General features: G+C 45.5%; 2 protein-coding genes across 13 annotated transcripts; one reads left to right on the plus strand and one right to left on the minus strand.

Moving 5' to 3' along the window:
- The first annotated feature begins 2,539 nt into the window (after positions 1 to 2,539).
- Positions 2,540 to 26,666, plus strand: LOC136456985 (uncharacterized). 11 transcript variants are annotated; one of them, XM_066457012.1, is made up of 14 exons: positions 2,540 to 2,897; positions 3,679 to 3,793; positions 3,875 to 4,013; positions 4,318 to 4,529; positions 4,620 to 4,741; positions 5,095 to 5,216; positions 5,288 to 5,379; positions 5,694 to 5,799; positions 5,876 to 6,030; positions 6,469 to 7,014; positions 23,508 to 23,853; positions 23,938 to 24,822; positions 24,925 to 25,704; positions 26,195 to 26,666. In XM_066457012.1, exons 4-10 carry the CDS (start codon positions 4,438 to 4,440, stop codon positions 6,599 to 6,601), a joined length of 822 nt encoding a protein of 273 aa, XP_066313109.1. In that variant the 5' UTR covers positions 2,540 to 2,897; positions 3,679 to 3,793; positions 3,875 to 4,013; positions 4,318 to 4,437; the 3' UTR covers positions 6,602 to 7,014; positions 23,508 to 23,853; positions 23,938 to 24,822; positions 24,925 to 25,704; positions 26,195 to 26,666. The 11 variants fall into 11 exon arrangements, with proteins under 11 accessions (XP_066313109.1, XP_066313110.1, XP_066313115.1 ...); XM_066457013.1 differs by lacking the exon at positions 3,679 to 3,793 and having other exon boundaries at positions 3,852 to 4,013; XM_066457018.1 differs by lacking the exon at positions 2,540 to 2,897 and having other exon boundaries at positions 3,615 to 3,793; positions 6,534 to 7,014.
- Positions 18,932 to 22,973, minus strand: LOC136456983 (uncharacterized). 2 transcript variants are annotated; one of them, XR_010759624.1, is made up of 2 exons: positions 22,835 to 22,973; positions 18,932 to 19,297 (listed from the first exon to the last, which is right to left on the minus strand). XR_010759624.1 is itself a non-coding variant. In XM_066457007.1 (2 exons), exon 2 carries the CDS (start codon positions 20,413 to 20,415, stop codon positions 19,378 to 19,380), a length of 1,038 nt encoding a protein of 345 aa, XP_066313104.1. In that variant the 5' UTR covers positions 20,416 to 20,832; positions 22,835 to 22,954; the 3' UTR covers positions 19,342 to 19,377. The 2 variants fall into 2 exon arrangements, 1 of the variants encoding a protein (XP_066313104.1); XM_066457007.1 differs by lacking the exon at positions 18,932 to 19,297 and adding an exon at positions 19,342 to 20,832 and having other exon boundaries at positions 22,835 to 22,954.
- Positions 26,667 to 27,416: the final 750 nt, after the last annotated feature.

The raw sequence follows: 27,416 nt of genomic DNA on the forward strand, positions 1-27,416 counted from the left end.
CTCAAACCTCCTAAAAAAAAAGAGGCTTATCCAATTGATAAGCGCTCTCGAAGAGATGATGAACATCGCTATGTTTTATGAATCTAGCACCAGCCTGAGCTGGCACAGCGTTACCAACAATTAATTTCTTTCCCATAACAGGCGGACCCAAAAAAAACATCTATATGGCTGATATAAAATAGAATATAAACAATAGATGTTAGCTTTGCATCAGGTAAAGGCGGCATTCCGTTGCGAGCCTAGCACAAAAAAAAATACCTATCATAATAACAATGAACTATATATAGTAACAGAAAGTAATCAGCGTTAAATAACATGACCGGAAAATGCAGTTTTTTTTAATCAACTGTCATATAAACCAGACTCTATTACGCTCATCCGATACATACTACAGGTAGACGTCGTCCAGAAAATATCACACTGATGCATGTCATGATCAGTCTGACCTCATTTAGCAACAATAATATGAATCCTTCGTAGGACTAATTGGTGCGCTCTTAATATAACTCTTCACACATATCATCTATTCTGAAGACACACTATTGTTTAATATAAAACAACTGACGTAAGTATATCTAAGGAACCTAAACAGTGCATCCAAACTATTTAAGAAACAAATCATGAAGATCTGGAGTCCAATGCCATAGGCTGAATAAAACTGATGGTACAATTTAACAACATTATAAGTACCAATAATAGATGTAAAATCTAAACAGCGCATTTATTAACTTAACAGCTATTGTTGTAGTAGTGGCACATCTATTGTTGGACAACAATCATGTAACTCGAGAACTCCATTTTTTATTAGACTCACCGCAGCACCATATCCTAACATGAATCCATCTCTATATATGCATACGAAACCGAATAAGAACAGCACACACTTGGTAAAAGCCATAAACGAATCCATCTTTACCTGGCTGAAATCCCTATGTGCAGGTGGCAGGAAGAGAGAGGCGCAGAAAGGCGTAGAACAACAACCCAACGAGCACCGCGCCGAGCCAGAGAAACACAGCCCCCCCCCCCGGCAGCACCGCGAGCATCAGCAGCAGCGCGGCCCCCCCGCGAGCAGCGCGGGCAGCAACAACAGCAAGGGCGGCCGGCCACCAAGTCCGCCGAGACCAGCGAGAAGCGAGCGGCGCAGAAAGGCGTGGACGAAACCCTAGCAAGAATGGAGAGCAGCGAAGGCGACGGCTAGGAAAGGAGGAAGAGAAACGGCGACGACACGGACCAGCTCGATTGGGAAGAAGCCGAGGCTAATGTGTCGGAGAAGAAGCTGGAAGCCCTGTATATATATGTGTGTATCCGAATTCTTAGCTGGAGCCAACAAACACATAGGAAGACTGAGAAGGAATCTAGAATCAGCAGAAGCAGCTTCGAGCAAAAGCGGCTCTAACAAATCCGATGCACACGATGAGTGATCGAACGGCGGTTTCGTAACGGGGCGACGTGGCCGACCCCTCCTTCGGAGAAGCAGGCGCCCATTGTCTTGGTAAACTCGCCAAGTGGGAGTGGACCCCTTGCATTGACCAGCGACACCTACCGCAGCGACCCAACTAGGGTGCGTTAGTTCGTAAAATGAAAATTTTTTGGTGTTACATCGATGGGTCGGAAGAATATCGGGAGAAGTTTTTAGATATTAATAAAAAAACAAATTACAGAACCCATCAGGAAACTGCGAGACGAATCTAATGATATTAATTAATCGGTCATTAGCATATGCGGGTTACTGTAGCACTTAAGGCTTTTCATGTACTAATTAGGCTTAAAAGATTCATCTCGTGATTTTGTCGAGAACCGTACAATTAGTTTTTTTTCGTCTACTTTTAGTACTCTATACATGTACCGTAAGATTCGATGTGACACTTTAGGATGAAAAATTTTGGAAGCTAAACAAAGCCTAAAGAACATCGTCCTAGAGATAGTAGACGTCATTTACTAGGCAGCTACGCGACGTGCACGTGCCAACCACTAAGGCTAGCGCTACAGATAAAATATTTAATAACTATTCGATATTTTTTTAACAACAAAACCTAAAAGAAAAATTTTTTTATAAATAAATTTTCAGGAAAGATGATATCTATATTTGTGTTATGCCTCTCAGACAACTCAAAATAGATCTCTTATATAGGTACTCTGTTGGAAGCTAATTTTGAGTCTCTTGCTACCTATTTTAGGGTTAGTGTCCATATGGGTTTATTGTTGGAGACAGTCTAACTCCAACCAAAATGACGGGTGGGGTCCAAGCCATTACCTCTAGATTCGTTGCTGACCAGTGGGCCTGAAGCCAGATGATCTGTCCGGGCCCGCTGACCAGTGACCTAGTAGTACATAGCGCGTAGTACTGTAGCCGGTGTCATTTGCTTTCGTCTTCGCACGCGCAACCAGAATTTCGTGAGACAGCGCGCACCCGAGCAGCTCAGCTGCCAACCAAATCGCAGTATGGTCCACACTGCCACTGACGCTGGGCCCCACCTCTGCCCCGTCATAACAAACCCAGCGGTGGCGGTGCCCGTGGCATCTCGTGCCCAGTCTCAGTGCCGGCCTCGTGCGCCTCCGCCTCGTCGGCTCCGCTGCCTGCCCGCCTCGCCCTCGCAGCCGCAGCTGCCGCGCCGAGGCGGAAGCGGCATGGCCGCCGGCGTGCTGTCCACCGTCCGGTGGTCCACCGCGTGCGCGCCGCCGCCTCCACTGGCGCCGCCGTCGCGGCCGTGGCGCTCGACCGCTGTGACGGGGGCGCCCTAGGCCCGGCCGCCGCGGCAGCGTCCGCGGCGTTGGTGGCTAGGCTCCTCGCTTCTGCGGTGGCGGGGTTCGCGCAGGGCGCCGCCGCCTCCGCTATCGCCGCCGGTGCCATCGGGGCCCACGTCGACAGCGAGCGCGACCTTTGCCAATTCTCCCGGGTAAGCTCCAAGCTCGAGAGCTTAATGCACTTTGTGTTCTATTTAATCCGCCTTAAATTACATGTTTAATACTGATCCCTAAAATGCGAAGTAATTAATTGTTCGAAAATACTAGCATGGTAGAGTAGTAATGCCTCTGAAGCCCGGGGCAATGGTAGCAGCGGCATCGATGGCCGGATAGGACGCAAGCTCTCCTCGACCTTGCAAATTGGGTTTCCAGACCACACCTCGCGGGAATGTGGGATGGCAGAGGTGGGGATCGTGTGGTGCGATTGGTGATTTGGACATTGGGGCTCTGAGATATCTATGGCGCTAGGTGTTTGCAGTGCGGAACTGGTTCTTGTCAGTAGAATCCTCTTCGCTTCTGCCCTGAGGAGTGTCATGGCCTCATGGGTGTAGCAAGATGGCAGCGGTGACTGGGTTACCTATTCCCAGCTTGAGGCTTTACTTCATTAGGTAGACTGGGGGAGCCAGGGATGTCTTCACACATTCCTCGTATGCAGCTTGCAGCATTAGCATATCTGAACCTTTGACATCTTTGTCTCTATATCATGATTCATGGGAGATCATTAGTCAACGAAAAGTGAGAACAGTGTTCTCAACTGCTCTCTTTTTTTTTCTCTCAAAAGCGAAGTGTTCTGAACTTGCTGTAAGCCATGCTGTCGAGTTTTCATTTTGGTAATTTTACCTTCACTAGCATGAAGCAATTGCATTACTTTGTCCAACAGACACAGAGTGCTTCATTATTGACAGTTTTTCATCGTATTGTTTTTTTAAGTAGTTCGGCTTGCTGAATCTTGGCTGAAACTGGTTGAAAAACACTGTTCTGGCTGAATTGTTGTGGGAGAAAAACACTGTTCCGACTGAAAAAATAAGCCGAATAAGCCGGTTTCTAGGTAAGCCGAACGGGGCCCGCATTTTAAATGTTAACATGATGCATATCCATTATTGTAGCATCTGAAGCTTTATGTGAACAGCTACGATACAAGAGATGGCTTTGGTGGACAAGGTTTGGAATGGTCATTACAGTGCTACAATTTGTGTTGGCAATTTATTTGATGTGTATCATCTTAAAGGATGTCTTGGATGGAGGGTCTTCAAAACAGTGCTTTTCAGGTACATGCACAATGGCACAAACTATTTTTTGTGGGATTGGATTGGATAAGATGTTTGTTGAGACTTATACAGTGATATATCTTCCTTGGGATCCTAGAATTATTTTGGTATATCTTTAGGATTCTATGTGCCGTAGTGCATTTCACTGCACTAGATTTGTTATTAAGGAATTCACTTTTCTTTTACTCATTCTTCTGTTTCTTATGCCCTTGTGCTTCATGTTTATTATTGTCAAAGAGTGAGTCTGATAAATACAAGGATGGGCAGATTTTAGTGCTGATGACCGTTATCTGAATTTTATCAGGTCAAAATCAGAACAGTGACTGGAGGCGCATCTTGTTAATAACTTTTCTTGTCAGTATGTGGGTGTCAACTATAGTTCAGTGCGCTACTGATTCTGATGTCCTAAGGTGGAGATCATTTTATGCATCCCATGATATTGCATGGAGGGCTCACTACAGGGAGGTGTTTGATCATGGAATCCGTGAGGTCTTATGTAGGGTGTGTTAAATATTTGTATGTTCTTGTATGCTCCACATTCTTATGTCCTAAGTCCTAACATCATTGATACTTGAACAATCTAAATGGCTGTCTTAACCTTGCTAGGAGTGTGTTGGAAGATGATGATATATGTGTTGTGGCAAAGTTATTGGGTGATCTTATGGCTTATCGCGCATCTGGAACTGCTTATCGCGCATCTGGAACTGGTCATCTTGAACTCGTAGCAGGTTAGTTTTCCATTTACCTGCAATACAAAACCCACCTCTGTTCAGTCTTGTTGAATATGTGTGATTATATTTGCCTAATGGATAAAATCACAAGCATCAATATGAATTGTGATTAAGATCACAGTTACATTAAATGGGTAGTCAGCTAAAATTATACAGAAACTGCCGTTTGCTATATCATGAACATGTTAAAGCCTATTGGCATTTTACTATTTTAGAGAACCATAATGGAACTTAGATTATTTTCCCTGATCAATAAAAGAAAATGAAACTTATTTTAAAAGCCTGATTATGTGGTTTCATGATACTACTTTTAACCATAGTTATCTGCATCCTAAATGATTTCCCTTCAGGACTTTCACTACTGCAGAGATCTAAGTCATCCACAATTATTTCAAAAGAACTAGTGGAGGCTCCTCAAGATCTCATCCAAGAGGCTATTCTCTTTCATCCATTTGCTGAAGCTGCCTATACAGTTATTCCCTAAACCTTTGCTCTGTCTCATATCAGTTCTTGCCAGATATATTGAACATATTATGCTTTCAGGGCCCACTGCTTGATTTTGGAAGGAATCCTCTTATGTTTCCTTGTGTGTGGCTCAATAGGCAAGGTGTTTTGACCCCATGGACTCGTGCTAGGTAAATGCGGTCCTAAAATATTTTGTTGCTACCAATTACTTTATATTATGTAGTCTGCAGAGATTGGAATGCTTCAGTGGTGCCTGATAATCTCTGCAAAAAACTGGATAACTCACGCTTTCTCAATTTGGTGGCTCTTTACTCTTGTTGTTTGTGAAAACTTCCATTAAGTGATTGGTGAGGCATAGGATGGCTCATAGGAGTTGTTTTCACTTTCTCCTTTGCATTCTAAAGTAAAGAAAAAGAATCTTGCATTTGCATCGAAGTCAATAATTTCCAAACGCACAATTATACATAAAACCTTACTTCTGCAGACGACCAGTTCTTGAAGGTGATAACTGGTGGAGAGGGCATGCAGCTGCTTTCCTAAAATATGCCAATGTGACCCCGGAAGTCCTCCGAAAAGGTCGTGTTAATCAGGTAAATCATCACATCCCCTGTACAATCTGTAGTTACAGCTTTGTTGTGATCAAGGTATCTTCTTTTCTATTTGCAGACAAAACGCGAGGCGGCCTATTTTGTTGTTGTCTTACATTATTTGAGTACGGTAGTCATCGCTATCCATGGAACTGAGACACCAGAAGATGTTATTACCGATGGCTTGTGTAAGGAATGTTCTCTTAATATAGATGACCTGGATGGACTGATCAAGTAACTCACTATACTTTGCCTTATTTACTGTACTGAAACTTATATAGAGTTAATTGCAGATTTGTTTTTGCAAAAAGGTATACAAATGAACAAGTATATGACCTTCGTTTGTGATTCATGTCATCAGACAACCTCCTTTGCATTTATGTTCTAGAAACAAGTTTATTAGGCTGTAAACAAGGAGTAGATGTTCTTCCTGACATACACATTGCTGTATAGTCCATCAGTTAGGGCACATAATCAGGTCGTTACACCATTCAATGACCACAAGGTAGGTGGTTCAAGATGTGTCAGTTAACAATTTTTGGACCATATAATACCTACTTGTTGGCTGAATGAATCTGGATTCTGGAAAAAAAAAACTCTAGGAAATTGGTCAGAGTAACTGTGGTCTTCAGATCATGAACAAATCTGATGAGATGATTTGTTCTATTGCAGTTCTGATCATCTGTCTCCTCAAGTGAAGAATGCTGTTCTCTCATCTCCACACTATGGACATGCAGGAATTGTTGAATCAGCTCGAGAGCTGTATGCAGAACTTGAGGGGCATCCCATACATCAAGATCAATAAGAAAAGCAACTTCATTGTGAATGCAAAAAAAGCAACTGCATCATTTTATCTTTGTATGCAAAGCATGTTAAATTATCTATGTTTCTTTTTCTTTTTTTTTCGTCTGAATTTCGAAGTACTATAGGTCAGAACCTAGTACTGATTAACTACAAACAAGAATACCTCAATTGCTACAACAAATATATTTGTAACTATGGTACAAGTTTTGCCCTGTCACCTTATTCTTTAAAAAATTGCACTGGAGCACCATAACATTTACTGCTATCATGTAACTGCTTGCAGATAAGTCAGATACAGTGAAAGCTGGATTCTTATCTTCTCTTCTTGGGGATGGTTGTGAGTGCCATGGATACAATATTCAAATTGTTGGACATTCTTTAGGAGGTTCTGTAGCTGCACTTCTTGGTATTAAGGTAAGTATTGGAATTGGTGGTGGTGGTGTGTGTGTGTGGGGGGGGGGGGGGGGGGGGGGGGGGGGGGGGGGGGGGTTCATGACTGTGTGCCCCCAGCACACTCACTCTCTATTCATTCTTCTCATTTTTACATGAGTCCTACAATCTATTATTTACACCAACACTCCCCCTCAAGATGGGCTAAAGATATCTAACATGCCCATCTTGTTACAACTCGACTCATTCTCACTAGGTCCTAAACCCTTTGTAAAACAATCCGCTAGTTGACCACGTGATTATACATACTTTAGTCTTAGGATCCTGTTGGGACACTAGAACACGGATTCGCGGGGGCTAAGGCTAACATCGCTCAACAACCTCGGGTCGTCTTTGGATATTTTGTAGGAGCACCCGGTGGAGAGCCTTCGCTCGAAGGCCAAGACGGTGCAGAGACCTGGGAGGCGAAGGCGGAGGTCCGCGCGGGGGACCCGGAAGGCGATTCCGCAGAGCCTTCGCCGGGCACGGTGAGGCCTCCGCCTGCAACTGACGGGACAGGCGAAGGCCTGCCCATGAGCCCGCATAGGAGTGGCGGGAAGTCAAAGGCGGAGGCTCCGAAGCGAAGGGCGGAGACACTGCACCCTGAGCAAAGAACCAGGTTGTGCAGAAGACGGCAGAGACAGTACGGCCCAAAAACTGGAAATGGGCCCTTGGTGGGCCTAAAATCGGGGCCCAAGGAACACAGGCGGTGTAGGAGGACAAAGTCAGAGAGCACCCTGAGGGTTAGAACCAGTGTAGGAATATCTCGGGAATATGCCTGAGTGGTTAGAGGGCAAGATTGTAATGTATGAAATTGGCAAGTGGAACCCTATAAAAAGGGGAAGGTGTCCTGTGTAAAGGGGTTGGTTTTTGGTGAGTACATTTATGGAACCCTAACTAAGCTTGGGCCCACTTTCCTCTTCTCATACCTTCTTCCGGGGCACCCAGCTAGGCGAAGGTCTTCCGTGTATTACTTGCTGGAAACCCCCGTTTTCCAACAGATCCCACTGTCTAGCTTCTCCTTGATGAAGAATCTATCAATCTCCACATGCTTAGTGTGGTCAAACTGGACCGGATTGTTTGCAATATTGATTGCAGCGATGTTGTCACAATGAAGCGTCATGGTCTCATTTCTCAACAGCAGCTCTTTCAACAAGCCTTTTAACCACAACATCTCACACAGGCTCAATGCCATTGCCCTATATTCGGCCTCTGTAGTAGACCGAGCCACAACCGCTTGCTTCTTGCTTGGCCATGAGACAAGATTGCCTCCCACAAACACACAATAACCAGAGGTAGACCTCCTATCGTCCCTGCTACTTGCCCAATCCGCATCACAGTATCCCTCCAAATCCAGGTGCCCATTCTTCCTGAACCATAACCCTCTCCCAGGGGTTTTCTTCAGGTACCTCAAAATTCTGTAGACCACCTCCATATGCCCTGTTCTAGGATCATGCATATACCTGCTTACCACACTCACTGCATAGGAAATATCAGGTCTTGTATGACACAGGTATATCAATCTCCCGACCAATCTTTGATATGTTTCTTTATTAACAGAATCTCTGGACTGGGCATTGATTTGATGATTTTTGTCAATAGGAGTACTACATGGCCGACATCCAAGCATTCCAGTTTCCGCCAACAGATCAAGGACGTATTTCCTTTGAGAGAGAACAATCCCCTAAGACGACCTAGCAATCTCAATCCCAAGGAAATACCGAAGTGGTCCTAGATCCTTTACCTCAAAGGCTCTTCCTAGATTCTCCTTCAAACATTTGATTTCCTCTACATCATCTCCAGTAATCACTATGTCATCCACATATACTGCCATAATGGTGATAAATGTCCCCCTATGTTTATAGAAGACTGTATGATCACCATTGCATTGAGTGTATCCCATATCACAAACTGCTCGTCTGAACTTGTCAAACCATGCCCGGGGTGACTGCTTTAACCCATATAGTGACTTCTTAAGTCTGCACACCTTCCCAACAGTCTGACTATTTGCAAACCCCGATGGGATTTCCATATAGACCTCCTGTAGATCACCATAAAGAAATGCATTCTTCACATCCATCTGATGAAGAGGCCAACCAAAATTAACTGCACAAGAAATCAAGGTCCTAACAGTACCCATTTTCGCCACAGGAGCAAAGGTCTCATTATAATCAATCCCATATGTTTGACTGTACCCTTTTGCAACCAATCTTGCTTTGTATCTATCCACCTCCTTTTGGGTTCTGCTTCACAGTGAAGACCCACTTACAGCCCACTGCCTTCTTCCCTTTTGGAAGTTGGACTAGTTCCCATGTCTTGTTTTTCTGAAGAGCGTACATCTCTTCTTTCATTGCTTCATTCCACCTAGGGTCTTGCTTTGCACACTTCCGGTCCCTTGGAATAGGCACTGTTTGTAAAGATGCAACAAATGCTCTATATGCAGGTGAAAGATGAGAATATTGTAACAGAACCGATCAATTATACGAAATTAAGTAAGAAAAAACACTCGCCAGAGCAGACGATTTAGCAAACTTAAGCCCGTATAACCCGGTAGTTCGTGAAATCACGAAGGATTTCAAACCAACTCACATACCAGCCAAGATCGTAATAAGTTTAGCGGTCACCGTCACATATTACATAAAAGTTCACATCACAGATACATTAGAGTTTAAACATAGTTATTACAAAACGAGTTTAAATAGAAGTAGCGGAAGCCATTTGTTCAAAACCACACACACTCACACGGAGTTCAAATACAGTGCCAGCTAATGATCATCTCCAACAAAAGCATCAGACGAGACGTAAGGAATGACCATGCCCATGGTCCTAAGCATCACCCATCGTAGGATAAAGGCTGTTGATACAGTAGCCGTAATACATCTGTCCATCTGCAACAAGTGGGAATAAAACCCTGAGTACGAGAAGGTACTCAGCTAGACTTACCCGACATAACCGAAAATAAAGTGACACCAAGGATTATGAAGGGCTTTATAGTAGGGTAGCTGACTCATTTGCAAAAAGGCATTTTTAGCATTTCAAGAACCTTTCTAACAGCATTATTGTCAAGTTAATTATTATTAACCTGTCGACTACATTTGCACCTATACTATAGCAAGCATGTGATTAAGCAAATAATGATAACCAATGATCATTAACAACTTCCATAATGTCATATTCATTATAACTGTCCAAGTGTTTCATCAACATTACTACGATGAAGTAACTCAAGTCAAGTGCTCACTATCCAGGAGCGATGGCGATTCGAATCGATTCCTAACTAGCTGGTGATTTATTCCTTACACAAACCTCACTCACCCGCTAAAGTGAGGTATCGGTCACCGAGTCAACTATCCAGGAATCTCGAGTTTGCTAGGAACCACATGTACCCGGGGGCCGACCGACTGCACTTTGCTCTTATCATCTCGCCCCCGTGTCCTACCACACCTGCTCCGGCATAGTGTGCTGCGGGCAATCTATTCGGCCCGAATAATCTCCCAGCTTCACGGTCGAAAGGTACTTTATTCGGTCAGCTAAATGTAAGGCATGCGTTCAACATGACCTGAGGCCCAACAACGGTCGGTCTTTAATCGACACAGACGGAAAGCACTACAGTCCAAAACTCTGTAAGTCTCCGTCCGGTCTCAACTTCAAATTAACACTTAGTTATACCATGACTACATAGTTATCCAACCAGATCCAGGTAACCACCTATAGCTCACAGGTGACAGGAAATCACCCGACTTCTACCGGTCTAAGCCAGCTAAGCATTGATTCAACTATGGATACCAGGGTAACAAGGATATAGTATAACAAAGGTAGACAAGGTATAATGCAGCAACGGTTGCAAACAACTCCTGAACGTAATGCATCAATTAAAGTAAAGCATTTAATTAATAATTGCAAACCGGGGAGAAAAATGCTCCGGGGCTTGCCTCTCTCGAAGGAGCTCGGGCGGTGATCGGGGCACTTCGGAAGTTCCTCAACGTCCTCCTCGTCTGCTTCGGTCACTTCCTGCGGCTGCACCTCGAGCTGCTCCTCGGGCTTCTCGGTTATGACGACTGGGCTCTCGGTTTACGATCCTGTATGATGTAGGTGCGTAAGTGCTTATGCAAAAGGTGCATCGGATGAAATGAACACAATGAATATGCTTGATTGCAAGGTAGTCAACATCATCTAAGAACATGTACTACAAGCACATGTCATCTACTGCATTCTCTTCTACTACTAATATGCTAAGTCAACACATCTCATTAAATGCTTCAAAGATACACCAAAGCTTCACTAATTTCTTAAGCATACACAAAGCAACATTTGATTAACTCTAGTTAATAATAGGTTTGAATAGCAACATCTATTTTTATAGCTTAGAAAAATCTTAGAAAATTACCATAGCACAGTACTACCCTAAGTAGTCTACCATCAGATTTTTATGGCATTTGGATAAGTGGAATAGCCTACACAAAAATGACAAGCTTGGACCTAATTATGAATGTGAAAATACTTTGTATTATGAAAAGTGTCAAACAACAGATTTAGTATTTTTTCTATGATCTTCATAGCATACAATCATTGTACAAAAATTATCACATGCATGTTTTATACAAATTTTGCTCTCTAGCAAAAATAACAAAAATCAGCCATTAAAGGCACTTGAACTACACCTCATAATTTTTCTACAGGACATGCATGGAATATATTTTTCACAGAAAGTACATTACACAAGAAGAGTAACAAACTTGGAATCATATTTTTCTGATACATATAGGATTTACTAACCATTTTACAAGATATCAGCAATATCAAGAATTAAATAAAGCTCTACATAAATGTATCCCAAAACTGACATGCAACATTTTTATATTGTAGATCTAAGAATAAGAAACACAAAGAAAATTGTTTCACCAAAATTGGGGCACCACAGCAGCAACTATGTATTTTAGAATCCTTTAAAAGCATTTTCCAGAAATCTTTTTCTTTCAAAAACGAAAATCAGCCGGGCGCAAACGCTGGGTGCACCCGGTGCTGTGCACCCGGAACTTCCACCGGCCACTGTGGCTGGGCCCTGCGGCCCCACGGGTCAGTGACCCGAGAGCAGGGGAGGAGCCCCGCCGACCGGTGCTCACCGGCGGCGAGCTCTTCTGGTGGCGCAGGCGGTGCCAGCGTGCACACCACGCTGAGCCGCACCGACTGGAAGGGTGGAGTTGGCCCGGCGACGTGACGGTCCACGCGACCGCGGCAGCGCACTCACCGGAGAGAAAGGAGGCGGCCAAGCTCGGCCCTTACCTCGACGACGGCAGCCGCGAGCGAGCGCAAGCGAGGCAGGGACCCAAGGCGGAGCTGCTGGCGGCGGGAATCGAAGAAAAAGGCGTGGGAGGAGGGGATGTCGCCGGCGGGGCAGCGGCAGCGCTCGGTGGCGAGAGCTCCCGAGGAGCTCTGAACTAGAGAGAAAGGAGGAGACAGGATGGCGTGCGGGGTAGAGTGGCGTGCGCGCGTTCGGACAGCTTTGAAGGCGGAGCACAGCCGGTCGGAGCAGGCACCGCCCCTCGCCGCCGGTGTACGGGCGCCGCGTGGCGACCGGGCAGGCGAGGAAGGCGGGCGTGTTTGCGCGCGGGAGCGGCCGCGGCGTGGGCGTGGGCCGGCGAAGCGCTGCTGGGCCAGACGCGGGGCGGGCGAGCGAGTGGCGGGCGCGGAGGCAGGCCGAGCCGGCTTCGGCCGTGGGCCGAGAAGCGAGGGCGGCGGCCCGCTAAGGAAATGAAACGATTTTCTTTTTAAAATCTAAATTCAAACAGCCCCAAATTCATCATTTTGAGCAACAAAAATCATTTTCAAGATTTGGTGCAAAAATGAAAGTTGCTCCATTTTTCGAGATCTACAACTTTGCTTTTATGACCAAAATCAAATTCCAAGTAGATTTTGAATTACAAATAAAAATCAATAATAATTCAAAACCCAATTTTTGAAGAATTATTTTTAAAAGCATAATTTGGCAAAATTTTGAATATAAACTTTGCTCCAAAATGCATTCTAATTACTTCTAAGTTGTCTAAGTGATCAACCAAGGTACACACATGGCAAAACAAACATAGCATCCAATCTATTAAAACAAGACTATACACATACCTGTTTCATTAATATATTTCAATTCTATATTTCATGTCATGCTTATAAATGCATAATAATGATTATGATCATGATTTACAAAATGTTAATGCATGCTTAGCACCGAGGTGTTACAAATATGAGAGGAAATTGGCAATATCATGATCTGTACTAGGATGCTCAAAGCCATAACGAACAGGAGGTTTTCCAAAGTTGGGTCTAGTATCTCTATGTTGTGCAAGAGGTAACTCTACATGTTCAGGGGTAGGAAAAAGATTACCACTTGACCCAGATTGGGTCGAGGAGCTCGATGGAGAGAAATCCGAGGAGAGGTTTGGGACTGGCGAGATAGGCTGCTGTGGCTGTGGTGAACTGAGTTGCTCCCCTGACTTTTAAACCGCCTCCTTTGATACACTATTGGCTCTTTGACAACTGTCTCCCCATTCTTTGTCCCCATTTCATTTGTAGAACATGGGTTTGTCCCAACAATCACCTCTTCACTCCCTTCAACAATCGCCTCCTCATTCCCATCAACAACTACCTCTTCATTCTCAATCACCTCTTCATTCTCATGGCCATCACTCCTCATATCCACAACAGTATCCTGATCCACCACCTCCTGAGCCGCAGACACATCCATTGGACACGGGATAGCCCCAACAATCACTTCTTTTTGAGCCGCCCCTTCATTCTGCGCACAACCATTCTCCCCCTCTCTACTGTCACTCTCAGTGACTGAAGAGAATTCCTTCATGAACGGATCAAGATCCCATGGTTTTGTGCAGTATGGTTCAAACTCACGAAACGTCACATCCATACTCACAAACAATTTCTTTCCAACAGGGTCCCAACACTTGTATCCCTTTTGTGTAGAAGAATATCCAACAAAGACACACTTCACCGCCTGAGGATCTAATTTTCCAACTGAAGGTCTATGGTCCCTAACAAAGCAAACACAACCAAATACCTTGGGGGTACTTTAAACTCTCGTTGTCTCAATAAAAGCTCAGTAGGTGACTTCATACCAAGGATCCTGGACGACATGCGGTTGATTAAATATGCTATTGTCAGCACTGCCTCACTCCAGAGATACTTAGGCACATTCATTTGAAACATCAGTGACCTTGCTACCTCCAGCAAGTGTTGATTCTTCCTCTTGGCTACACCATTCTGTGGTGGAGTATTAGGACATGTGGTTTGATGTATAATTCCATGATTCAAGAGATATGCCACAAAGTCATTGTTCACATACTCTTTCCCATTATCGGTACGGATAATTCGAATCTTGGCATTAAATTGATTTTCAACCAATTTATGAAAGTCTTGGAAGCATCGAAGGACTTCATGCTTACCCCTCAGCATGTAGATCCATGTCATACCAGTATAGCAGTCAATAAAGGTGACAAACCACTTAAATCCACTCAAAGATGTAACTGAGCAGGGACCCCAAACATTAGTGCTCAGCCAAGGTCCTCTGTTATCATCCTGCCTGATCCTCGTGTCGAGCAGGGCCCAGCTACTTCTGGCTCGTCAGGTTTTGAATTTCAAAGTGAGCAAATGCAGCCAAGTCCATGTGGTGAAGCAGGCATGCGAGTATACCAACGTCGGAGGATTGCCATGCTCTCCCTGCCTGTGGCCTGGAGTAACACAATCTCGCCGGTGGTGGAAGGCTCTGTTAGTCGCAGCACAAGGATGAACAATAACATGTCTCTACCCGATGTCCCTAGTAATCCTGCTACTCCGCTGGTGGACAGTACTGTGAGACGCAGCACAAGACTTAGTGACAAGGATGGCTTCCATGAGGTCAGGTTGGCTGGAAATCCATGCAAGAAGACAAAGACATGTCCAGTACTGCTTGTCGAGCCTACGGGTCAAACTGGACCAATACCATTTGATATCCTGTAGGGCTGGGGTATCAATTGTGGAGTAGCTCCTGGAGAGTTATCCCAAGAAGCGCTGATGCAGGCGCCCTCTTCCAATCCGGTGGCCAATGATGAATCCTCTGATTAAGTTATCGCCAAGTGCTATGATCGTAAACTTTTGTAGAACGCCTGGGGCGGCAGTTTGCTCATTTTATCTTGTTACAGTTGTGTGGCCAGATTTTAAGTATGTCCTTTGCTTTAATGTTACTATCTTTCCCTCTTTGGACACTACTATCAATCTTAGTATTTTCACTTATCTGGCTTCTACTTCTCTGTTGATCTTCATCCTCTCGATCAATATACCATCTGAAATGCAGCCCATCCTGATTATGCTAGTCATATCAGGAACTACCGTCTCCCTTTTATTGTTACATAATGGGTACACGTAACTGGACTATTTTGTGCTGCAATGTTCGTGGGATCAATGCCATAGAGAAATGGGACACGATACGTGATAAAATCAAAGAGAGTGCTAGCTCAGTAATATGTTTGCAAGAAACGAAGAAAGAAACCTTTGATATATCCTTTATCAGAAAATTTGCAGCGCGGCGTTTTGACCATTTTGATTATGTACCCTCGGTAGGAGCATCTGGGGGTATCCTTTTTTCTCTGGAACAGTGCAGTTTTTTAGGCATAGTCACTGATAAACAGAGCTTTGGTCTCACGGTTAGCTTCACTGCGACACACACCAGCGAGACCTGGAAACTAACCGTAGTCTATGGACCATGTAATGATCCTACCCGCTCAGAGTTTGTCAGCTAGTTTCGTAGTCATGCTATATCTGACTCATATAATTGGATCTTCCTGGGAGATTTTAATTTCTACCGCTCTCTAAATAACCGAAATAGACCTGGTGGCAATCTTGCTGACACTTTTATTTTCAATGATGCGATTGGGCATCTTGGTTTAGTTGAGCTGCCTTTGAAGGGTCGGGCATTCACTTGGAGCAATATGCAATCCGATCCGTTGCTTGAGCAACTTGATTGGTTCTTCACGTCCACCAACTGGATCATCGACTTCCCCAACACAGAGGTCCTCCCTTTAGCAAAGATCACTTCGGATCATATTCCATGCAAGGTGGTGATTAGCACAAAAATTCCTAGAGCTAATCTATTCCGTTTTGAGAATTTCTGGGCAGAGCAAGATGATTTCCTAGACACAGTATATGACTCGTGGACCTCTATGCCAGCTAACAGTGATGCTGCTCGTACCATCTCTTCCAAATTCAAGGCCCTAAGAGCCAGACTGAATGACTGGAGCAAGCATTTATCAAATCTAAGAATGCTCATCAGCAATTGCAACCAAGTCATTGGTTTTCTATATGCTTTGGAGGATATAAGAGGCCTTTTTAATGCAGAAGCAAACCTACGGGCTGTTGTCAAGAAACAACTTCAAATTTGGTTGCGATACAAGAATCTCTACTGGAGGAATCGTTACACAGTCAATAGAATAAAGTTGGGCGATGAGTGTACAAAATTCTTCCATGGCATGGCTACTATTTCTTATAGAAGAAATTCCATTGCGCAGATCATGAATGACCAAGGCATTTGGATCCACGACCATGAAGGGAAGGCAGGCCTTCTCTGGAACTCCTTCAGAAATCGCATGGGTACCACATCATCACCTACTATGCTTTTTGACCTCTCTAGACTTGTCACGCCAGTGAACGACCTAGATTCTCTTGCTGCCCCAATTCTGCAGGAGGAGGTGGATTTGGTGGTGAAGCGTATGCCGGCTGACAAGGCTCCAGGCCCTGATGGTTTTAACGGCCGTTTCCTAAAAAAGTGTTGGCAATTTATCAAAAGTGATTTTTACTCCCTTTGCTCAAAGTTCTTCTCGGGTCAGATTAATCTTGAATGCATCAACACTTCTTATATCACCCTGGTACCTAAAAAGGATAGTCCAGAGACAGTAAATGATTTTCGCCCCATCTCCCTAATGAACATCTCGCTCAAGGTCATCACCAAGATTCTAGCTGACAGATTGTAGGCTGTCATCTTGAGAGTTGTTCATCAAAATCAATATGGTTTTATTCGCTCTCGCACGATTCAAGACTACTTAGCATGGAGTTATGAGTACATTCACCAGTGCCATCAGTCGAAAAAAGAGATCATCATCCTAAAATTAGACTTCAAGAAAGCGTTTGATACAGTGGAACATTCAGCTATTGTGCAAGTTATGGCTCACATGGGGTTCCCACAGAGATGGTTGGATTGGGTTTAAGCCATTTTTTCTTCAGGTTCATCTGCTGTCCTACTCAATGGCGTCCTAGGAAAAATTTTCAAGTGCAAGAGAGGGGTCCGTCAAGGCGATCCATTGTCGCCCCTACTCTTTGTTATAGCGGCTGAACTTCTGCAGATTTTAATCAACTGGGCTGCTGCTATGAATTTGCTCAGAGTTCCAATTCCACAACCAACTGGGGATTTTCCAATAGTTCAGTACGCTGATGATACGCTGATGATGTTGCAAGCCGATGCTAGCCAGCTGATCTTTATTAAGGCTTTGTTGCACAGCTTTTTGGAGTCAACCGGGCTTAGAGTTAACTACAGTAAATCACATATGTACTCCATCAACGTCAATGAGGAGAAGATGACCCATCTGGCAAACACATTGGGCTGTGATATTGGTTCTATGCCGTTCACGTATTTGGGTTTGCCCATGGGCACGACCAAGCCACACATTGAGGACTTCACCTCGATGATGGACAGAATAGAGAGGAGGCTCTCTGCGTGCTCCACATGGCTTTCTTACTCGGGTCGCTTGGAAATGGTTAACTCGGCTATAACCCCCATCACCACATATGATATGTGTACCATTAAGCTACCAAAAGGGGTCATTGACAACATCGACAGAGCACGAAAGCAATGCCTTTGGAGAGGTAATGATGCCCAAAAGAAAGGGGGGAATTTAGTTGCATGGGAAGTTGTTATGCAGCCCAAGGAGAAAGGGGGACTGGGAGTTCTTAACCTCAGATTGCAAAATGATGCGCTACTACTCAAACATCTCTTCAAATTCTATAACAAAGTTGACACCCCATGGGTGCACCTTGTGTGGAGCAAATATTATACCACCAAAGTACCCCATGCATCTAGGGAATTTGGCTCCTTCTGGTGGAAGGATGTTCTTCGTCTCAGCATCATCTTCCGAGGCATTGCCAAGTGTGAGATTGGGGATGGTTCGACAGTCTGTTTCTGGGATGATATGTGGTCTGATGCCGTTCTATCCCATGAGTTTCCAAGGTTAGCATCCTTTGCAAGTAATGAGAATGCCTCGGTGCTGGAGGTCATGCAAGCAACAGACCTTGATGAACTTTTCTTCCTCCCGCTCTCGCAGCAAGCTTTTGAGGAATATGAAATCCTGCAACTGCAACTACAGAACCTGCCATACGATGCTGATGCCAAGGATTGCTGGCTGCCCACCTAGGGCAATGTGTATACTTCACGACGTTTCTACTCTCATGTCTTCAGTACCATCACTCCACGCGTGAAATTCTTTGCGTGGCTTGTCCTAGTGGACCGTTTGAATACCAAGTCTATGCTCCAGAGACGACATCTGAACATACAGGATGATAACATCTGTGTCATGTGCAGCCGTGGTGAAGAGGAGACCATTGATCACTTATTCTTCGACTGCCCCTAAGCGAAGGAATGTTGGGCAATCATCCATTTTGATTGGAATGACACGCTGCAACTTTCGGATAGATTGGTACAAGCGGGACAGGTTCACAATGTTCCTTTCTTCACGAAGGCAGCCCTGATAGCAGCATGGGAGTTGTGGAAGATGCGCAATGACAAGGTTTTTCAGAGGCATGATCCAAATCAATGTTTCCTGCGGTCATCCTTTTGTGTTTGGCTGGATGCTTTTAGTTAATCCCTGTTTGTAAGTACGTTCTACCTTTTAGTAAATACAAAATCTATCACTGTGGGGATCTCCCCCATAGTCTTTTGCGGTCAAAAAAACATAAAAGGCTCACAACTACGAAGACCAATACTAGGATAAGTTGATCTTGTATGCTTCCCAAGTTCACAGGCATCACACACAAGTTTGTTTCTGTCCACATCCTTAAAAACATCAGGATACAATTTATTCAAGCTTTCAAAAGGCACATGTCCTAACCGACAATGAAGCAAGAAGATCTCCCCCTCCTGTGCTCCAACCGCTGCTGCTAGTGCTGACTCTGACTGGTTGATGAACCACAGTCCATTACGCCTGACTCCAGTCCCTATCACTCTTCCCATCCTCTTCTCCTGAAAAACACAAAGGTTTTCATCAAATGTAACAATGCATTTGAACTGATCAACAAGTGAACTAATAGAGAGGAGATTGACTAGGAAGGAACATGCAAAACAGATGATAAGCAAAGGGATGGAGTACACTCTATAGATCCTACACCATGAATGGGTTGGGAGGTGCCATCAGCAATTTGAATAGTCTCAGAGTAGGAATGTGGAGTGTATGTTTTAAAAGAACTAGATATGCCTGTGACATGCTTGGAAGCTCCTGAATCAATGACCCATTCTATGTTATGCCTATATGTGGATGCAAGTGCCTGTGCCTGAGTACCTTTGCCCAAGTGGGCATAGTTGGCAAAGTTACCAAAGTGACCGGTGGTGGCAATTGCAGGACCAACTGGAGTAGTTTTGGAGATTTCAGATGCTCTGATCTTCTGCCATTGTTCCCACTGCTTGACCTGCTCCCCAGTCAAGGTGAGAGATGGAACCTCCTCTGTAGTAGCAGCATTTACTTGAGAACCACTATCCATGGTAGCAGCATTGGCTTGAGGACCACCACGGCCTCTGCCACGACCCCCTGCACGGCCTCCTCCACGGTCACCACGGCCACCTCCTTGATCACCACGAGCACCACCACGACCTCCATGAGTTCCACTCCTACCACCATAGTTTTGAGGCAGAGGACAATTGTAGCTCAAGTGTCCCTTCTCTCCACAGTTGAAGCACTCCTTCTCCGCCACTGTGGTGTAGGCTGATTTTACAGGATTGTTACCACTCATCATCCGAAGCCTACTCTCCTCAATGACCATGGCTGACATAGCCTCCTCCATGGTAGGTAGACTATCCTGGTGACAAAAGGCAGCCCTCCTACTCTCAAACTCAGGATCCAAGATCCTCAGGAAATGAGTCACCCTCCTATCCTCTACCCACTTCTGAACATCTTGGGCATCCTGTGGCTCTCTCATATGAAGTGGAGCATAGTGGTCCAGGTCTCCCCACAGGTACTGCAACTCACTAGCATATTGCTCCACTGGTCGCCCCGCTTGTTTCACTACATCGGCCTTGTTCTGGATTTCCATCATCACCATCACATTCCCTCGCCTAGAATACATGTTACTCAGGGTTTTCCACATCTATGCTGCAGTGGGCATAGCTTCCACCATTTTACTAACAGACGGTGACATGGATGCCAATAACCACGCCACTATGGTAGAGTTTGTCGTACGCCAAACTCTCCACTCGGGGCTAAGCTTGTTAGTAGGCTCAACACAATCCTCTGCCAGATAGTGCTCTACCCCTTTTCCTCCTAGAAGCACATGTACTCTTCTAGCCCAACTCAAATAATTTTTACTTCCCTCCAGCTTCACATCATTTGGCATTAGTTCTAGCTTCAGCTCACGTGGCCTGGAACCAATCATGCCCATCTCCAGGAGCTCCAAAATCATAGACCTCATCTCACTTTTCATCTCCAGGGCTATTGCGTTCTTGCCCCTACTTTGACGTCCGGTTGTGATTTTACCCCTGCTTTTGTCATCGTTGTGATTTTACCCCTGTTTTTTGAAAACGAAGCTTAAGTTTACCCATATTCCATGAACAGCAGGTAATGGTGTCAAATAGGCTCAGTAAGGACAAGTTTGCCCATGCGAAATTGCCCCTACTTATCTGAATACATTGTGATTTTACCCCTGTTTTTTTTTAAAAATTGGCAACATCATTGCACAACTTGTTACATATGATTCCACACAACATGCAAATATAGATATATAATATCGCATCAAGTGAAAGTGTAGCAAAAGTATCCATACAGCCAGTGGCGGAGCGTGACCCAATATTAAGGGGGGCTAATTCAATGCTAAACACTACAGTATTGTCAAAATTTCTATAGTAAGCACCAGAACACGTGAATTTATGGAGCATAAAGAGTGATCAGAATTATAGGATTTTCTCGCACCCGTATAGGTCCCAGCCTAAATATTGCGGCTACGGTACTTGCGAGATGACATGACTGTTTGAACTGAATGCAAAAACTAGCAAGTTATGATGATAAAATGGGCGCATATTATGACTTCAACAACATGTTGCTTACTCCTACGTCTCTTGCTCTCAGCTGCCCCTTCCTAGATACTACTAGGCTTTACCTACTTTAGTCTTCATTAGTATGCTACTACTAGTCCTTCATGATTTTGCAAAGGCAAGCAGGGGCCGAAGCCCAGTTTCGCCTCTACTGAGCTCCGCCCCTGCATACAGCACCAAGTCTCATCCAAAATACAAGTCCAACAAAAGCGGTAGCAAAAGTACACATTGTAGTCGCTGGACGCGACGCCGCACGTGAAGTTGCCGCCGGCGACGAGGAACTGCAAGATCCCGAGCGCCGGCTCGCACAGGGTGGTGGTGGGCCCCCCGAGGCTCCAGCACACCGCGGTGTGGTTGGGCCGGCGGAGCGCGCACGCATGGGAGTTGCCAATGGCCAGGCCGTACCAGAAGAGGTCCCTTGGCAGCGCGTCGGCGACAGAGGCGTTTACCGCCGCGCCGACGTCGTCCGCGCCCGAGCAGAGCGCGGCGCCGGAGGCGAGGACGATGCATGCTCGGGAGCCCCCCGCGGCGAGGTACGGCGCGGCGGTCGCGTTGGCGAGCCTCGCCTTCACCGCGCTGTGGTCGGACGGCCGCAGACGCGTTGGTCTCGACGGCGCAGGTGAAGCCGTCTCCGGAGACGAGCGAGCGGAACCCGCCGTCGGCCTGCGCGAGGAACCGGTCCCCGCCGCGCCACCATAGGACTCTCTCGGTCTCGGAGGCGAAGGTGTTGGCTTCGTAGGCCGCGACGTGGTCCCCGCCGACGGCGTGGTCGACGAGTGAGTCGGGACCGTTGTAGAGCTGGTGGAGCTGCCCCCACGGCGGCGCGGGCGTGGACGGACAGCAGAAGAGCGCGGCGCCACCGGCCTGCAAGCCGCACACGAAGCCTCGCCCCGCGGAGACCTCGGCGAAGGCGATGATGGACTGCGCGACGGGGTTGGAAGAGGCGGAGGCGTTGGAGGAGCCCACGGGCCGCGCCCGTCCCTCGTTGCCGCCCAGCCGCACCCCACGCTCAGTCGCTGGGCCCTGGCCGCCCGACGCCCGGGCGCTTGCCCGCCCGACGAACGGGGCCTGGCCGCTCGGGGCCACGCCCGTGCCCTCATCGCGTGGTGCAAGGAGCCGCCCAGCCGCACCCCACGCCCACGCCGTTGCTAGGGTTTCAGAGGATTGACGTGAGGAGAATGAGAGAGATAGAGAGGATACGGTAGAGGATGGGGTTGGGGAGGGTATGAGTGGATAAGGGATATTGTTGTTCTTAAGTCTTACTGTGAAGGATTTTGTTGTTTTTTAATTTTTTTTATTCCAGAAACAACTAACAGAGTTAAAAGTAAGGATAAACTAAGCCTCGATGGTTACAAAGCAGGGGTAAAATCACAACGATAACAAAAATAAGGGTAAAATCATAATTAGACATCAAAGTAGGGGCAACACAGTATACCCTCAGTGGATCACCTCCGCCATTACTACCACTGTTATGCTCACCTGATCCCTTCGTTGCCTCCTCTGCCGCTTTCCTCTTTGCTTGCTCCTCCGGATCCATCTCCTCTTTGGATCAGACCTCTCCCCAAGCACCGAACAGCACTAGCAACAAAATCCCTGCAGTGCACTCACAAGCAGCGAGACTTTCACCTTCACCAAATCACCAAATCCCAGTTGCACCTCAACAGCGGCACAGCAGCAGCACTAACCACCTCAACGGCAGCTCAACAGACTTCTCACTTCCTTTCTCCTCTTCTTCCTTCTTCCTTTCCCTTTCCCTTTCTCTCTCTTCTCTTCTTCCTGGACGTCACCACGGCAGATACTCCAGCAGCAAACCTCCTCCACGCGAGCTGGCGCTCGCACGCCTCCCGCGCGCGCGCGTCACCCCGCCGCGAACCGCTCCGCCACGAGCTGTGCCGCCCGCGCGTACCGACCATCCGCGCGCCGCCCTGCACGCGCTCTCGCCTCGCCGCCCGTGCTCGTGCCGTCCACGCCGCGCCGCCGTCAGGTAACCCTAACCAAGGCTCTCGATACCATATTGGAATTGGGGGGGAATTCATGACTGTGTGCCCCCAGCACACTCACTCTCTATTCATTCTTCTCAATTTTACATATGAGTCCTCCTACAATCTATTATTTACACCAACAATAAGTTTATTTATCTTTTAATGTACAGGGAAATTATCCCAAGCCACCTGATGAGGCTTGTCGTATTTAGTTATAAAATCGAGTGAGTCCTTTTAGCTGTTTCACTTGAATATGGACACATGCCCACTGGGAATAATGACTGTTGAGTTCACTTTGGGGAATTTATGGCTGCTGGGATGAGCCCACTGCTAATAATGTTTTAGGATTTACTTTCTTGGATGAGGTGATGGAATGCAGGGCAACTAGCGGCTTGTTCGCTGGTTGGTTTCTGGGCTGATAAATTCGGCTGGTGCTGGTTTGTTGTGAGAGGAAAACACTGTTGGCTGGTTGATAACCCCTTGCTGAAACAAACCAGCGAACAGGCTCTAGATAAGGTAACACCCGAACAGGAGAATTCTAGAGGGGTCTTGTATGATTTCTTCTACTGAAATGCATATCTTTTTTTCGCGATCGTGTAGAGTTTGTTACAGGAGGCGGGCGTGACGATAATTCGGGGTTACCGAGGGCCGACCGAAAGCGAGCACGAAGGCACACAAGGTTGTAATTACGTCATACAAATTTCGCGACCGTTGTTGCAGGGCTCAAATTGACGCCAGCAGTGCAACGAGGTGCTTGTAGCCCGCCATGCACCAAGCGTCAGCTTCTTCCTGGATGGAGACCTCAAGACGCGCCGCCGAGGTTGACACTCCATTGAAGGTTCTCGCATTGCGTTCTTTCCAAATGGACCAACCGATGAGGAAGAAGAGGGAGTCAAACCCACGGCGGAGCTGTTTTGGTAGCGCCTTCCTGCATCGCAGCCACCATGGGATAGCCGATTCATCTTGAACAACGATGGTGTACTGCAGGTGTAGCTTCCTGAACCAGGCTTCCCAGACCTCGTGACTGAAGGGGCATCCAAGAAGGATGTGGTTCATCGTTTCGGCGCCCTGGTCGCAGAAGATGCATGCATTCGAATCTTGCAGACCATGGTGGAATCGTCTATCCGCCGTCCAGCATCTGCCGTGCAGACTACTGAAATGCATATCATATGGACGAAGATGAGCTCATTAGATTAGACAAAAAAGCCTTGCTTGTCAGAACAAAATAGCCCCCTAATTTACAATGTTTAAGTAAAATATGCAAAATGCTCAGTGATTAAGCAGTAAATGAAGCATGGAATGCTGAAGGTGTTTCTGGAATGCATAGCTTGGTTCTTGAAATATATTTTTCATCTAAATGAGCCATTTCTGTATCATAAAAACACAGCTATACGGGCGCTTCCCAAAATTACATGTGTATGCGTATGGAGCCGCACCATGTGTGGATTATGTGGTAGCAGATGCCTGCTCACAATTTGTTACCAGGTGAGATTCATAACATTTTACAGTGGAATTTACTGTGTAATTATTTATTTGCCAATGCTAACAGTAACATGAGGTTTCTGATAAACCGTCCATCACTTACAGTATAGTCCATAATGATGAATTTTCTGCACGATTATCCATGAATTCAGTAATTAGATTGCGTAGCTCAGCTGTGACAGCTCTTTCAAAGGGTGCTTCCCCCAATTCTGCTAAAGTTGGTAAACTAGTTGGTGGAATCATGAGTGCCAGAACAGACGATAAAAATGCACTAGATCATTGTGCTTCTGCTGGTGCTCTGCAGACAGTTAGTGAGGCTGAGCGAAGTAATGATCAAACGCATGGAAGGAATCCAATGCATACAATTAGAGGTGGTTTATTTCTCTTTGGCCAAGCAATATCTTGCTTGATAAATACTCCAAAACATCGAGTTAGCTCCACAGCAGCAATTAACTATGAGTTGGGCAGATCTAGAATGACTACTGTTAGAGATGGAAGGAAATCCATGGTTGCTTACCGCGGTTTTATGGATGTTTTGCACTGTGGAGAAGGTAATGCACACGTAGACAGTCAGTTTCGAGAAGATGACTTGTATGAATGTGGTGGGGCATACAGATCGCCTCATCCAAATGATGGTCCTGGACTGATGTCTGCTTCTGATGATCACATGATTATAATAAGCTCATCTGAAGGACAGTCACCAGAGGTTTATCTTCCTGGTCTTGTTGTTCATGTTGTTCCAGTAAAGAAAGGTGCTTCTCCATTGCAGAAGACAATTGTTACACGTCAAAAGAACAAGAGTTACAAAGCATTTATTGCTTGTCGAAAAGATTTTATGGACCTTGTTGTGACACCTTGCATGTTCCTTGATCATCTCCCTTGGAGGTATGTCCTAAAAAAATCTACTCAAATGGAAGTTCCATGTATTTAAGGTTCATATTTATGTGCTATTCCAAATGAAAATTTATTATGTATGAAATTCAGACCATTCTCATTTAGTGGGATTGAAATTGCATCAGTTTCACTTAATCATTCAATCAAAGCGTGCTGCAAGTCTTCATGGAGTAGCACATCGGCAATAGCCTGTTCGCTTGATCGTTTCTGTGGCTTATAAGCCGGCTGATGCTGTTTTGTTGTGAGAGAAAAAACACTGTATCATAGCTGATAAGCATGGCTGATACGATCAAGCGAAGAGGGTTAGGAAATGCAGTCCGGCAAGAACAAGTGTAGGACTTATTTAGCAAATGGCAATGGTGCATCCAGGAACAAATGTAGCACTTATTTAGCAAATGGCAATGATGCATCCATGTATTCTTGTTTGCGGATTGGTTATGCATTTTCTGAACTAACAGAAATTGACCTTTATGGTTTGTAGGTGCCACTATGCCATGCAAAAGGTCATAGAAACAGGAAAACGGGATCAGCTCACCAGTGATCCGTCCACTGCAGAGGAAGCTGTGCAAGTCTATTAGTGCATGCCTTCTTTGTTGTACATACGTTAGGTAAATAGGATCACTTATGGAGTTATGGGCAATACGGGCTGATGGTTACATATAACTGTATTGTCTGTATAAGTAGAGCTTAGGAGAGTTTAGGCCGACCGAAACAGGGCGTCTGCCCATTCTGATGAGGATTACTTGAATCTTAGCATTGTTGTACGCAGCCTTTGACATAGGCAGGCTCTCTGTGAGATCAACCGAGCTGCCATTGTGGTTTATGGAACCAGTGTGGTAGATAACACAGCCTATGGCAATCAAAGTTTTGCTCCAAACAGTGTTGTAAGTTTGTACGTTTGCACAGCCACGCATGTAACTGTGATGTGATCAAAAGCAAAACAGTACCAAGCATGAGCGGGTAGTACGGCATCTACGTACTGAATAAACTACCATGTGCCTGTTGGATGAAGTTTCCTTGACATTCTGCTGGTGCGAAGTCTGAAAGAATCCCAACCTTCTATCTTCTTCCAATGAAAGTCATGCTAGTATTATGCATTTGAATTCATTGACGAGGAGCATTTTGACTTGCTTGCCGCAGGTATGAGTTGTGAAGCAGATCTGCGTGACATGATTGAAGGTGAGTTTTACTCGCAAGTACAAAAAGATACTACGTGATCCAATCCAGTCAAAAAAGGTAACTTTGTCATTGACTTGTCAGGGTTCACTTTTAAAATTCATATAATACCTAGTATTTTTATTAAAAACATATTTATTTTTTAATATACATAAATTTTTTTGAGATTTCTCGGTGGTTGCAGAGATGGGGTGCTTGCATTGAATAATCCATATTTCAGAAAACAATAGCACACAACCAGATCTCTGACTCTGATCCAGAAGGTGATGACTCTGATGAGGATACATGCAGCCACCGTACCTTATGTATTATCATGGCTTCAATAGACATGGATGGAAACGATAACGTTTATATTTAGAGCGCTTGAACGATACCTCACCATCCCATGCGAGCACAATAAACAAAGCATGAATAAAAATGATTCTGTCGATCCTGCAGAAATGGAGGCAGCTGTGTGCCTGTGTGGCCTCATCATCGTCAATCTCATCCACCAGATCAGATATGAAAGAAGATTGGATTGGGAAGAA

The sequence above is a fragment of the Miscanthus floridulus genome, chromosome 6 (genome assembly GCF_019320115.1).
Source record: "Miscanthus floridulus cultivar M001 chromosome 6, ASM1932011v1, whole genome shotgun sequence".
Lineage (NCBI taxonomy): Eukaryota > Viridiplantae > Streptophyta > Magnoliopsida > Poales > Poaceae > Miscanthus > Miscanthus floridulus.

Bases quoted from the DNA above. Each gene is read 5' to 3' on its own strand.
- LOC136456983 (XM_066457007.1), bottom strand. From the start codon at position 20,415: ATGTGGAAAACCCTGAGTAACATGTATTCTAGGCGAGGGAATGTGATG.
- LOC136456985 (XM_066457011.1), top strand. From the start codon at position 24,695: ATGAGCCATTTCTGTATCATAAAAACACAGCTATACGGGCGCTTCCCA. The intron at 24,823-24,924 runs GTGAGATTCATA...CATCACTTACAG, and splicing joins TGCTCACAATTTGTTACCAG to TATAGTCCATAATGATGAAT. The intron at 25,705-26,194 runs GTATGTCCTAAA...TATGGTTTGTAG, and splicing joins CTTGATCATCTCCCTTGGAG to GTGCCACTATGCCATGCAAA.